General features: G+C 40.5%; 1 protein-coding gene across 11 annotated transcripts in view; it reads left to right on the plus strand.

The window, feature by feature from the left end:
• The window catches only part of TRIM2 (tripartite motif containing 2), a 93,364-nt gene that overhangs the window by 55,503 nt on the left and 23,470 nt on the right, over positions 1 to 14,391 (plus strand). For all 11 annotated transcript variants that reach the window (XM_063335676.1, XM_063335681.1, XM_063335682.1 and 8 more), the window contains 3 exons: positions 5,342 to 5,493; positions 6,166 to 6,346; positions 10,653 to 11,376. In XM_063335676.1, coding sequence (XP_063191746.1) covers positions 5,342 to 5,493; positions 6,166 to 6,346; positions 10,653 to 11,376 — 1,057 coding nt within the window. The remainder of the gene's footprint in view (positions 1 to 5,341; positions 5,494 to 6,165; positions 6,347 to 10,652; positions 11,377 to 14,391) is intronic.

Raw genomic sequence — 14,391 nt, forward strand, 5'->3', positions numbered from 1 at the left:
CAGAGGAACAGCTCAGTTCCCTCTCCTTTGCTGACCTGCTTGGAATTACATGCACTTGTGGAACTGATTTGCTCTACACTCTGATTAATGAATAACTGGTGTAACTTTTAAAATATGTACTGTACCAATGTGTGTCTAGTGGTTACTGATTAATACATTCATAGTTTTTATTTGCATTTTATTGGCTGTCTTTAAAATGAATCACGGTTGTTTTCTGCTATAGCAATCGTGATAGGAACCATTTGATTGTGAAATGCAGAAAAAATTAAAAATGGAAGATGTTACTTGTTTTGCATTTTACATTATCAGCTGGCGATTCTTTGGGTGTGCTTAGGAAAAAATGGTTTGCCTACAATTAAAAATACATCACCTTATACCTCTGAGAACTCCTTCCTAAGGAAAGGTGGATTTGTAAACCAAACTTAACTTGGCTTGCCTTGAAGCGTAGCATATCTTTTAGGATGCTGAGTAGTGTGTGATGGGAATATCTTCTTGCTTCAGGAAGTATCTGGGAGAGTTGGGGTCAGGCTGAGGATGACTCCAATTTAAAGCTTTGCGGAGCTAGAAAATGAAAAGCTGAAGTGCACACATTAGTCCTTGTGACGGGAGAAGCTGAGATAAGCCTTGGGCAGAGCTGCTTGAGGCTAGCCAGGTAGGTCTGGCTGAAGGGCAGGGGTATGCAGGGCAGGGTGCTGGGCACTTTAGGCCTGACTGAGGAAACGAGCTTTTGCTGGCTTCATGGGTACACAGCATGAGGGCACTGTGTGGCTGCTACCAGCTTTGCTGGGGGCTTCAGGGAGTGAGAGAGGATTGAGGTGGTAGCTGGAGGAGAATGCCTTCACAGAACCAGCAGTTGTTCTGCATTGACTTCTCTCCCCATTAATTTTTACGTATTGCTTTGGGTAGGGTCAGATCCATTACACTTTTACTATCAAGGGAAAAAATAGCATCAAGCATATTTCATCTAAATAATAACAGATTTTCTTTGTATTAGCTCGGAAATGAGTTTCTATTTAAACAAGTTTTTTCAATATTTTCAGCCATACTGAATTTAAACCTCTCTGATTAAAATCAGATAGAAACTGATGCACAGATACTTTCTCATTGGCTTGCCTGACTGCTTGTAACAGCCTTCCTCAGGCCATGTAGATTAGATGCTTTCCCTCCCAGTTGGTCTCTTATTTGCACCACTCATATTTTCCATACGTTTGTGTGCATCCTATTCCTTTTGTGCGCATCCTCTCATCCTCTGTTGTGGCATCTTTGTTGCTTGTAGTATCTTAACCATGAGAGATGGTTTCCTGTGTTTGAACTATAAAGAAATGCTTCCTCATATTCACCCAACGCAAGCACAAATATCTGCTCTTGTTAAATCGAGGTAATAGGACACATATGTTACGGAACTTTTGAACCTAACAGAAAATTCTTATCTTCTACTTACACATTAAAACAAGATCAGATTTACTCTCAGCTGCTAAAAACCTGCAGCGTTTGTTGGATATAAGCATCCTGATTTGGAAACATTGATCTACAATCATTTAGGGGCAGGTACAACAACCAGGACAGGGAAGGCTTTGAAATTCTAGGTTCATTACTTCATAATATGTAATGAGTAGTGTAGCCACTTCGCAGTCACCCATCCTGAAAAGTCCATGCTTGGGTTTTATTTGAAGTGAAAGCCAGCCCAGAATCTAGGATCCATGCTTTTACAGGTGCAGCGTATTTTCTGCCTATAGAGTGTAATAAGAGAGCGCACCCAATATTAAATTAAATGCTTGTCACAAGAAAGCACGCCTTATCTCTGACTAGCTTTTTCTCAAAAGATCACAGAATAGCTTGGCAACCTGACAGGCATAAGATCTTGTCTAGAAAAATATTTCCTGAACTTGTGCAGGTGTTGCTCACTGCCTGTATGCTTCTCTCAGAAAAATAAAAAAGTACTTATCCTTGATATTCTGATGAAGTGACTTCACAATATACCTTTTAAACCTTGTTTTTTCTCTTCACCTCTGTACTTCCCACCATGTCACTTGCTCATGTATCCCGTGAAAGTGTAATCTAATTTTTTTCTGTACTCTGAAATAGTCAGTGTAGGCTAAATACTCATTGAGGCTAAATAAAAAATTCAGAATGTCAGTTACACTCTTAATGAGCACTAGAACTAATAAACTGAGCTCACTGCTGGCAAAATTTTGTTCTGCCTCACAAAGAAAACAATACATTTAGGAAGCAATAGTGTGACTGACACAATCATATCTGACTGAATTATAAAGTCACACAAGGGATTTGGGTGGTTCACTTGTATGTAAGCATGTTGTTTAAGTCATGACAGTCTTACAAAACTTTTTGAAGAAAATGCTTAAAGCTTTCAGGCTTTCTGTGTGGGTAAGGCAAAAGCTATGACTAGGGAGAACAAAACCCCACATTCTAAATTTTACCAGATATCTGGGAAGTGCCCTCGGGTAATCCAAACTTACGTTGTTCTAAAAGCCAAAACATACAAAGCTAAGGTATACACTACACAGCCCTGTGACAGAGGAATTAAGCGTGTGTGTGAGATGAGGAAGAAGGCTGGCAAAGAGCAGACTCATCCTTTTTCTCTGGCTGTTCTTTTAATTCAAACAAATGGAAAGCAGAAGATTAACAATGTGATTATTCAAATGTGATTTTAGAGAAGGGGGGCTTGTGACTGGTGAGAGCCTTTTACTTGAGACCTGAACTTTGAAGGGCTGGAATTAGCTTTGTGAAATCTAATTCTAGAAGTACCTGCATCCTTGATTATGCAAATTAAAAAGTTTCTGTAAATTCAGTTAAATTACAGTAGTGAAGATATGCATGGGTCTCTAATTAGGTCATTGTACTGAAATATGCCGGTCTGGTTAGAGGTGGGAGTTAGTGGATGGGATTTCAGAGTCAGTGGGTATTAATTCACATTTCATTACAGCTGATCAGAATGTTTTCATTGACTTCAGTGGAGATACAGTTGAAGACAGTGTTGGATGCCATAGTATATCCTGCCCAAGAGCTCTCTTCAATTTGGAAAGGAGGGGTTCAGGCAAACGTTTTTTTTCTGAGATCTTTTGTAAAGCAAACCTGCTACCATGAAAAGCTTTATGGGAGTGTCACAAAATGCGGTGCCCATGTTGGGCATGGAGGGGAGAGAGGAAAAGCCAGTAATAAATGTCTGTCTGTAGTTAGAAATTAATCTTACCTGATTAAGAAATGCTAGACAAAATGTTAGCAGATCAGCTTATCTAGGCATTTGAAGCCTGAATTGTATTAAGTTTTCCTTCTCCTTCAGCTAAAAGATTTTAATTGGAAATGAAATCTGCTTCACTCAAACATTGAATTTGACTAAGGCAAAGAAGACTATTTATGTGCAGACATACACATTAGGTCTTGTGGTCTGCTTGCTATTACCATTCTAGCTTGTGTGATTCTCTGATGCTTGAATAAAGAGGAAGAAAGTTGATTAGGCTAAACTTTAATATGCCAATGAGATGCTTTCTTTCTTACATATGTTGCTGCAGATATAATGATGTTTATTATGAGGTGTTCAATAGGAAATAAATATTAAATTATTCTAATCATTGTATCCAAAGATAAAAATATTGAATAAAGGCTTGTCAAAATATCTTGAACCTAAGCATTACATTATAAAAAGGCAGAAAGATGAACTTTTGACCCTCATTCAACAGAAATGAATTTTTTTGACCATATAAAAAGATTTAAAGAGTGCCTAAGTGCCTAAACTACAACACTAATAAAATATTGTTCCTTTTGGTTGTTTCTGGTTGCAGATTTTTGAAGCCTTGAAAAGAATTTAAATCCTAAACTCTGTTTAACTCATTTCCTCTATGCACTGCACGACTGCATCACATCTTAGTGCCTACCAATATAACTGTCAGGCCTTAGAGGATCTACTACTGTGAGACTGCAAAATTCCCAGTGACTGGAGTAGTGTGGATGGGTGTTGTCATTGTTTAAAGACCTACTTTTTTTTTTCCCTTGCTGATATATCTGATCTTATACAGTTTATTTGGAGCAGCTTTTAAATTTTCTCTAAAGTGGCTTACATGAATGGCCAACAAATGACTAAACCCTCATCACGTGTGAATCCCATATCTTGTGAATTGAGATAAGAGGGAAGAATGGGAATAAGATGGAGAGGAGCTTGTCAGAGGAAAATCCCTATTAATGCTAATAGCCACATGCAACATGGTTCTTACTTCCCCCTCCTAATTCTCAAGACTTCTTGGAGCAGCCAGCTACTTTGCATGGTGTTGTTAGAGGTCTCTCTGCTCACCTGAAAACAGCCAGTTCTACACAACCATCCTGTTGTCAACCAACATCTCCAGCACAACCATCTGTGTGTGAGAGGTCTGAGTGCCAGAAGCATCAGCCGAGTTATTCAAGATTCTGATGCTATGTTCTGAATGCAAGAGAGCTGCCAGTGTCTTGCTTTGAAGCATATTACTATAAGCTTCCTTATATACTTTCCATAAGGCTAAAATGCCTTGTGCCCAAGGACTTCCTAGCTGTAAAAGAAAGTCTCATGCCAAATTTGCATATATGTGCATTATTTTGACTAATATATGATTTGGGCACAGCACTTTTCTGTTTCTTTCCCTTCATGAATATATTCAGAATTTGAGGTATTTATTACATGTAAAGATCTTTTTTTATCTCCAGGAAGCATCTTACTGGGTACATAACAGGTTGAAACAATCTCCTCCTCTTTCAAGTGTAGATCAGCACTCTTATTATAATCTCAGATACGAGGTTTTGATGGTTTTAAGGGATTAGTAATGGGATATAAAGATTTTTCCCTACAGCATGTTAGGTCATTTAGGGTGCTTTTCTCTAGCAAATAAACATGCTGTTTGGTGAGCTCCATCGCGTTCATGTTCCGCGGGTGGCCCTGTTATAAAACACAGCCTTTCTTTGGCAGACCCTCTGGAGAGACTAAGGATCGAGTTAACGAGGGGACTTGAATGCCCTGGTTGTTTGAATTGTTTCACAGAGTAGTTGAGAGAGACACTAAAACTTACAATTACACAATTTAAACATGATGTTAGGGTCAGCCTTGAAGTCCAGCATTCTGTTTCCCAGGCTGCTGTTCTCACCCTTTCTGATAGAATAAAATGCATTTAAAACAGCATTTTGATATAAAATATATAAAAATAACAGCCATCTTTTAGGCAGTAAATTACTGGTGTCTAAGAAAGGAGAAACTTTGTCTCAGAGCTTGGATAATAGCATGAGTTCAAGATGCAATAAGATGTGCTTTGAGTGATGCTACTGCTGCCATGTTTGAATTTAGAGTTGTGCACTTTTCCAGGTGATGGAGTTTTACTGCCAGTCCTGTGAGACAGCCATGTGCCGGGAGTGTACAGAGGGAGAACACGCAGAGCATCCCACGGTACCACTCAAGGACGTCGTGGAGCAACACAAGGCTTCCCTCCAGGTCCAGTTGGATGCTGTCAACAAAAGGTATGGATACTCCACTGATTATTTTCCATTTTCAGTTCTACCACTGGCTTCCTGTGTTACCTTGGGTAGGTGTTTTAATGTGCTGATTCCATGCATCTTTACCTAGAAAACAGGGATAGTGAGGCTAGCAAAAAGAAAAAAACAAATCCATTGAGTGTGATGCACTGAGGGATCAGAGAAAAAACCAGAAGATTTCTGTCTTTCACAAAACAGAGGCCATTGGAAATGCAAGTGTCCTCCAAAGAAGGGGCATAAAATGTTAAAGAGAAAAGTACTAGCCAATCATGAATTTCATGATAAATTAATAGTACTGGATGCTTAAAAGATTAGTACAAACAGTATGGTGGCAGAAAGGCTAAAGAGAAAGAAAAAGTGGGGTACATCTAGTTATGTCTTCCTAAGTAGATACATTTGCATCAAGGACAGAGCATCCAAGGCCTCCTTGTTGGACATGCCTAAAATCTAACGGATTTCCACATGGGAGGGCCCTGGCTTAGCCTTATTTTATCAGACCAGAACCACTACGTGTTATAAAAGGAATGAACTTTTGGGAAATGACTGAGTTTAAAGACAGCCTGCTGATGAGATTGTTTCATCAAAAGGTAGCAGGGCAAGGGCAAGTGTTTAATGACTTTTGAAACAGCAATCTTTGTAATTTAATCCCTCCCTCAGGCTTCCAGAGATCGACTCAGCACTTCATTTTATATCTGAAATCATACACCAGTTAACCAACCAAAAGGCTAGCATTGTAGATGACATTCATTCCACTTTTGATGAACTCCAGAAGACTTTAAATGTGCGAAAGAGCGTGCTGCTTATGGAACTGGAAGTGAATTATGGCCTTAAACACAAAGTAAGATGCATGTTTTGTTTCAATGAAAAGCTATGAATTTAATCAGCCGGTTTTTGCAAATGATGCAGGATGCCAGTTTGACAAATTGTGTCTGAGATCCAGAGGAGAACCTTGTTTTCCTGAAATCAAGTGCTGCAGAGCCTTATAAATGGAATCCAGACCCTGTATGGGCAGGGGGTAGCCCTTTGTGCACGGTGTGCGAGGATCTAAAATGGCCAACACACTAAGCAGGCATCTCCTTAAAGCCAACATGCTGATGTGCAGATGACAATAAGGGAACACTAAAGGAAAGTCTGAAATCCGTGGGCTGCAATCCTGTGAACCCCCCCACGAAGATACAGGCCAAACTATTTCTCCTGAATTGTGCAAGGCTTACTGTTTTGCTTTAAAGCACTGTTTTCCTTTCCAATGCCTGGTAACATATTTCATGTTAGATGTCACATAAAGATTGGAGGTACATCTCACTTTTTCAGGGGAATGCAGAGAGCAATAGATTCCAGAGCTACATTCACTGTCTTCCTATCTGGATGATTGAATCTTGTGGGTTCCCCCCTGTATTGTAGACTAAGCTTCAGAGGAAGAAAGCAGAAATCTGCACTTCTACAAAGAGAAGCTTGTAGCCTGGTGGGTAAGGTTTTTGTTGAGGATTAGTAAGTCTGAATCAGGCAAATGAAAGAATTTAGTCCTTGCTTCCTGGTCACCAGCGTCTGTTTTATATAAAAGAAAGATCTCTTCCCTCAAAGTAGCCTTCCAAAGAAAGTAGCATCAACAACTGGAGTTTTAGGAGTGCCTGATAATATTGGCATCTTTGGGCGTTCTCTGTGATTACTGAGCAGCTTGAGCATCTCCAGATGTCTGAAGCGGAGGAATGCTGCATTCCTGGATCTGGAACAGGTTTGATCATTAGGAAGGTATTGAACTGCTGGGCCTGTGAAAACGGAGGAATTCTAACACGTGCACAAGATGTGTACTTTCAGGAACACAGGGAGCCCCAAACCCTCAGGGCACAGAATTCAGTCATCTCCAGAGCTAAGCTGCAGCTGAGGAGCTTTCAGCATGAAAAATTTGGACTTGGATCCCAGGTTCATCTAAATGTATCCAAGATGTGACAAAAACTTAATTTTTTAGCAAGCAAATGTACTCAGGGTGTGTACAAAGTTCACACAAGATGGAATATGATGTTAAATTATCCTCTTGTTGTCTAAAGGGATTTAAAAGAGCTTAAAAGTTATTTTGTGTGTTAGAGAACCATATTTTTACAAAGCTGCACATAAGCAGTAAAAGAGGTATTTATCTCCCCTGTTTGTATAAAAAAGAGTGACTGGAATTGGATTTTACTTTTGAATGACCAGTAGTCCCGCAAGACAATTCAAATCCAAATATTCCATCATTCTGATAATGTGATGTATTGGGTTTCCATGGGAAGGTTTTGGTAGCAGAGGGGCTACAAGGGTGGCTTCTGTGAGAAGCTGATAGAAGCTTCCCCCATGCCTGACAGAGCTAATGCCAGCCAGCTCCAAGGTGGAGCTGCTGTTGGCCAAGGCCGAGCCCATCAGTAATGGTGGTAGTGCCTCTGGGATAACATATTTAAGAAGAGGGGAAAAAAAGCTTATGCAGCAGTAGCCAGAAGAGAGGAGTGAGAATATGTGAGAGAAACAACTCTGCAGACACCAAGGTCAGTGAAGAAGGAAGGGGAGGAGATGCTCCAGGCACCAGAGCAGAGATTCCTCTGTAGCCTGTGGTGAAGCCCCTGGTGAGGCAGGCTGTCCCGCTGCTGCCCATGGAGGTCCATGGTAGAGCAGATACCCACCTGCAGCCCCTGGAGAACCCCACACCAGACTAGGTGAATGCCTGAAGGAGGCTTTGAACCTGTGGGAAGCCCACGCTGGAGCAGGTGAATGCCCGAAGGAGGCTGTGACCCCATGGGAAGCCCATGCTGGAGCAGGCTCCTGGCAGGACCTGTGGACCCATGGAGAGAGGAGCCCACACTGGAGCAGGTTTGCTGGCAGGACTTGTGCCCCCGTGGGGGACCCACGCTGGAGCAGTCTGTTCCTGAAGGACTGCACCCCGTGGAAGGGACCCACGCTGGAGCAGTTTGTGAGGAACTGCAGCCTGTGGGAAGGACCCACATTGGAGAAGCTTGTGGAGGACTGTCTCCTGTGGGAGGGACCCCACGCTGGAGCAGGGGAAGAGTGTGAGGAGGCCTCCCGCTGAGGAGGAAGGAGCAGCCGAGACAACGTGTGATGAACTGACCTCAACCCCCATTCCCCCTCCCCCTGTGCCGCTTGAGGGGAGGAGGCAGAGAAATGGGGAGTGAAGTTCAGCCTGGGAAGAAGGGAGAGGTGGGGGGAAGGTGTTTTAAGATTTGGTTTTATTTCTTATTACCCTACTCTGATTCTGATCGGTAATAAATGCAGTTATTTTCCCCAAGTTGAGTCTGGTTTGCCCATGACAGTAATTGCTGAGTGATCTCCCTGTCCTTATCTCGAGAGCCTTTTGGTATATTTTCTCTCCCCTGTCCAGTTGAGGAGGCGAGCGACAGAGTGCCTTTAGTGGGTACATGGTATCCAGACAGGGTCAACTCATCACATGTACTTTTCAAAAATGAAAAAAGGAAGAAAATTGGTAATTGAGTTTCAGATGTCCAATGGACTCAAAGAGGCCTCACGTAAAATACTCTGAACACATTTTAAATATTAGTTATCATAGGATTTAATATTTTCCATCTTTGTAAAAGAAAACTATATTGAGAAAATAATGGCTTTAAAACGTAGCTGCGAATTGTCTTCCTTCTCAGTTTGTGATTTGTTATCCCAGGCACACGGGGTTTTGTCATTCTGGGACTTTATAAGCTATGCTATCTGTTTAACTACTTACATCCTTGAATAAAGACAAGGCAGATTAGAAATGCCTCGTATTGAATCCTGAGAGGTTTATAGATGCCTAGAAAACCAGATAGCTTGAAATTTCAGTGTTGTCTTGAAATTTGTTCATTCTGTTTTGCTTGCAAAAGCTTTTGTGTTGTTATCACTTTCCCGTATCAGTAACTCATCAGGCTGGACTTTCTCCAGTGTGTGAAAAGCAGATAGTTTTGTAAAATTCAGAAGAAAAAATCCCTTAGAATGCAGCGTCCCTCAGCAAGGGAAGAGTATCTCGTAGTGATAAATACACTCAGTCTCTAAGTTTACTTTAGAATCAATTGAAATGTTTCAAAAATATTTACTTTGCCGTGATGGTCAACAAAATGACTTCTCTGATCCACAGTAATGTCTGTGCCCTAGTTCTGCTCTGTAGGAAAAACATACCACATGTGTGACTGGGTACTTTGGTTTGGGGATTTCGTTAGCGGAGAATGTGGGGGGTAGCTGGAATGTTTGGACTTTCCCGGCTGTCATGAATTTCTCTGCTAAGTTGTTAAAATTCAGGGATCCTTTTTCTAATTCATTGCAAAACTGGTTTAAAAAACAAGTTAGACTTGTTGCCAGCCCACACCTAAAATTTTGAGTTCAATGCAGTTTTAAGTATTTTAGACTGAGGGCCAGAACTCAGCCTATAATAAAAGCTCTTTCTGAGTCTTAAATATAGAGTAGCTACTTGCTGAAACCAAAATTTTAGGCTACTCAACCCAACTCTTCCCAATATCCACAACCCATCCTTTACGTTTTGCTTTCCTGCCTGCTGAAACTGGGGAAACAACTTACCTTCTTCTGCTGGGGACACTTTTCCTTTCTTCACTTATTTAGATCAGGAATCACAGTTTTCCTCAGGATGGAAGTACAGATCTTGAGAGTGCCCTCTTGTCCGTCTCCGTAGAGGAGTAAGCCAAGGTTTCCCTTGGCTCTGAAGAAATAGTTGCAAGTTTCTTGCAGCCTGCCTTATTAATGGGCCTGATAACTCCAAAATATCTCTATTTCTGTGCACACAGCTCAGTTCCCAGTAACTATTTCATTAACTGTGACTGCTGAGAATTAGATGGAGCAGGGTTCAAGCTTTTACATTTGGGTTTGTTGTGGGTTGTTCTTTTTTAAAATAGGCAAGACAGGCAGGACAATAATTCAGTCTAGGGTGACAGTGGATCTGTGAAGCCTTGTACACCCACAAGAGGGTACATTTTTTATGTTGCAGCATGATATTCCAAGAACGTGTGGGGATCAGTGTGGTACTTTTTCTAAAATAAAACTTTAAAATTAAAATAAAGCACTATAAATTGGGTTTCTACAGAGGCCTTCAGATATAAAGCATGCTACGTCTTGCTAGGATAGTTCTTGTAACGTGATGCTAATATGGTGTTTGATAATGCACACAGGTCCTCCAGACACAGCTGGATACCTTACTTGAAGGACAAGAAAGCATTAAAAGTTGCAGCAACTTTACAGCTCAAGCCCTCAACCACGGGACTGAAACTGAAGTTCTGCTGGTGAAGAAGCAAATGAGTGACAAGCTGAATGAACTGGCCGAGCGGGACTTCCCATTGCAGCCCCGTGAAAACGATCAGTTGGACTTCATAGTGGAAACAGAAGGCTTGAAGAAGTCCATTCACAATCTAGGTACTATTTTAACCACCAATGCTGTTGCCTCTGAAACAGTTGCCACAGGTGAGGGACTGAGGCAGACGGTGATCGGACAGCCCATGTCCGTTACCATCACAACTAAGGACAAAGATGGGGAGCTCTGTAAATCTGGGAACGCTTACCTCACTGCTGAACTGAGCACGCCTGATGGGAGTGTAGCGGACGGAGAAATACTTGACAATAAAAATGGCACTTACGAATTTTTGTATACTGTTCAGAAAGAAGGGGACTTCACTTTGTCACTGAGACTTTATGATCAACATATCAAGGGCAGCCCATTCAAACTTAAAGTGGTGAGATCAGCAGATGTGTCCCCTACCACTGAAGGGGTTAAGAGGCGCGTTAAATCTCCTGGCAGTGGTCATGTGAAGCAGAAAGCTGTGAAAAGACCTGCGAGCATGTACAGCACTGGCAAAAGAAAAGAGAATCCCATTGAAGATGATTTGATCTTCAGAGTAGGTAGGTGACTTGTCTGCTACCTATTGACATACTTAAAAACACTTTGGGGAAACTGGATGAAAAACTTTAGAAGTTAAATTATTTTAAGGTTAAAGCTGGAAGTAGAGCAACCTTGATAATACCTTTAGGCCTCTTGACTTTTGTTCATATGTAAATTTTAAAAGCACATACTTCAGAAATTCTGTTTGCAGCAAATATTTAATTGGAATTTGGGTTGAGAAACGCATAAGTTTGATTTGTGACAAAATATTTTACCACCTCTTTGGTAGTCTGTTTGGCATCATAAATTGAACATATAGTACGATTGATGCTTCCGATTGCATTAAATTTCTTCTTTAAAAAGTTGCACGGCAAGAAGGGTAGTAGGAGGACTGCTTCTCTAAAACTATTGCCCTAAAGATTAATTTAATTAATTAACCTGGAACTATACGTGCTAGATCCTGTGGTCATATATAGTTATTTCATTATGTCAGCATAGGACAAAATTACGATTTCCTTTATTTTCTTTTTTTCACCAATATCTAAATATGTTTGTTTCTTTGTGTAGTGTAATGTTATCTCTAAATCTGTGAACTTCTAATGCTTGGTAAAAATATAACATCTTGGTGTCATTTACTGTGAATTTTTTTCAGATCTTTTGATGTACTTTGTTTTTAAGCTACATAATAATAATTATAATTTTTGAAGTCTGTATTTATTGTATTTTTATAATGTCTGCTTATATAATTAGAAAATACTTTTCACTTTGTACAACTAAAGAAAAAAGCAAGTTAATTCTTAATATGTACAAGTCGGGATTTCGGCAGTATGTGTTACTAAGTTTGACAACCAGTTGGCAAGGTGGCTTTCCCCTTTGTAGCAGAGAAGGGATGGTGGTTAATCCAGTTAATCCTGGAGGATTTTTAAGTAATTCTATTGAAAATTCATCTAGACACCATTTGTCAGTTGGTTGGCCCTGTCCGTCTGCTTTCTCATCCATCAGTATTTCTAGTAGATTCCTTGCTGTGATAAAGAGTACATGCAATAGCATAATGGTTTTGTATCAGAAAACGTATTCAGCAAGCATGCTTTGCTTTCTGAATCAGACAGTACAATATAAGCTTTTGATGGAGCTACTCATAAAATGACCAGCCTTTCCCAGATGGCCATTGCATTTCCTCGTCACATAAACGACGCCATAAATATAACAACTCAAAGAATTTTTTACAGAGGCAATGATATCCACTTTTACTGTCGCTAAGGCTAAGTTTTATGGTGACTGCTGAGTCAAAAGTTAGAAATACAACGAAGAGCAATTCATACTGAAGTCGAGCCAGCCCTACTCAGCAGTAACCATGCTTTATTGTCCAAAGTTAGTAAACAACCTTTGTTAAATTAGTACTCACACACAGCCCTTCCTCTAGTAGGAGGGTGTTCTTGCTGCAGAAGCTATTGCTGTAGTCACCACCAGCAGAGCCCCTGTTAGCAATCCCATGGGGAGAGAAGCCCTTGCACAGGGCAGAGTGACCAGCCTCAGGCTCCTGCTGCAATAGAAAGGGACTTGTGGCTCTTCCCAAATGCAGATTTGCTGCTGGTACCAGTTAAGTGTGGCAGAGGGTATGTATAAATGTAGCCTAGATCTTTTTTGGGCTCTATTTTGGGACTGGATTAAACAAACCAGTTAAGAATAATGTCTGAGCCCTGTCTAGAAAGAAAACATCTCTCTAATCTCTTCTGGAATGGTTGTGATATGTTATAAGCTAGACAGAGAAGGGGTTGGATGGACAGATTCAGGCAAAAGGAGTCTCTGTGGGTCTGTAGCAGGTAGGAGAAGGATGTTGTGGCTGACACCTTCACTGAATGCTAAGCCCTCTCGTTCACATATATCAAGCACTAATTTGTCCCAGTGTGGAAACCGTAGCTCCAAATACTTAAAAAAAAAAGAAAGGCGAAAAAAAAGTCATGAAATTATTTTAAAACTGTTAATATTCTTATTTAAAAACATTTGGTATGAATTGAAGTGATTTCAGCTTGTAATTTCTGATTCTGTATCCCTTGCTTCTAGTGAGCAGTTTCTATCCTGACTACCAAATAGTGGTATGGCTCCAGTTTCGGTTTTGATGGTGGTGTTTGATTTTTTTTTTAACTATTCTCTCCAATACACCATAAACTCTAGAAGTCTTAAATGTTTTCCAAAAAGTGCAGTGCCCTTTCTTTTGTGATGCAGTCATGACCACGTGCTTTATTTTTCAGTTCTGCCTCTTCCCCTTCTTCACCACTCTATCCCCCTAAAAAAAGAAGAGAAAATATTAGAATAAGAGCTATGCATGTCTTGGAGCTTTTGCTTGATGAAACCTCTCGGGAGTGTCCACATTCGGGATACATGGCTATTACATTGAAAAACTGAGCTGAGAGTAATACTTCATCCTATTACATGTTCAGTTCTCACCCACTCATTTCGCAGAGTGACCCTACTTAGCGATGTCCCTCTGGGCTTCTGTGGGCTTAGGTATGCATTGTCTGAATGGTCTCTTAAGCCGTTGCAGCTATAATGCTCTAGCTTTTTACGCTCTTGCAAATATCCAAAATTAATGAAGACAGGTAAAACTTCTAACATTTTCACAGCGATTGCCTTTGGATTTAAGAGGTTTTTTAGTTCCAGTTTCACCTCACTTCGAAAAGTTAAAGTTTGGTTCATTTGATGAGGTAATGTAAAATGAAGTTTATTGCTGTTGTCCAACATGACTGCATATCTCTATTTTGAACCCATTGTTGAATTCCTCTGATAGCCCCAGCCAAATCTGGATTTTTATTTTAAACTGGGCAAGATAAATCTTATATTTGGGCTGCCAGAAGCTCATCCAGCTGTGTTGGACAACCGTATTGCAATATTCCTATGGGCATCCAAGTACACAGAGTATGCTATTGTATATATGCTGATATATGGGCTTTTATGTACAAGTAAATTGATTAGCTCCTAGCAGGAGATTGTTCTATTAACAGAGATAACATTAATGCAACATTAGGACAGTTAAG

Source organism: Chroicocephalus ridibundus, chromosome 5 (assembly GCF_963924245.1).
Source record: "Chroicocephalus ridibundus chromosome 5, bChrRid1.1, whole genome shotgun sequence".
Lineage (NCBI taxonomy): Eukaryota > Metazoa > Chordata > Aves > Charadriiformes > Laridae > Chroicocephalus > Chroicocephalus ridibundus.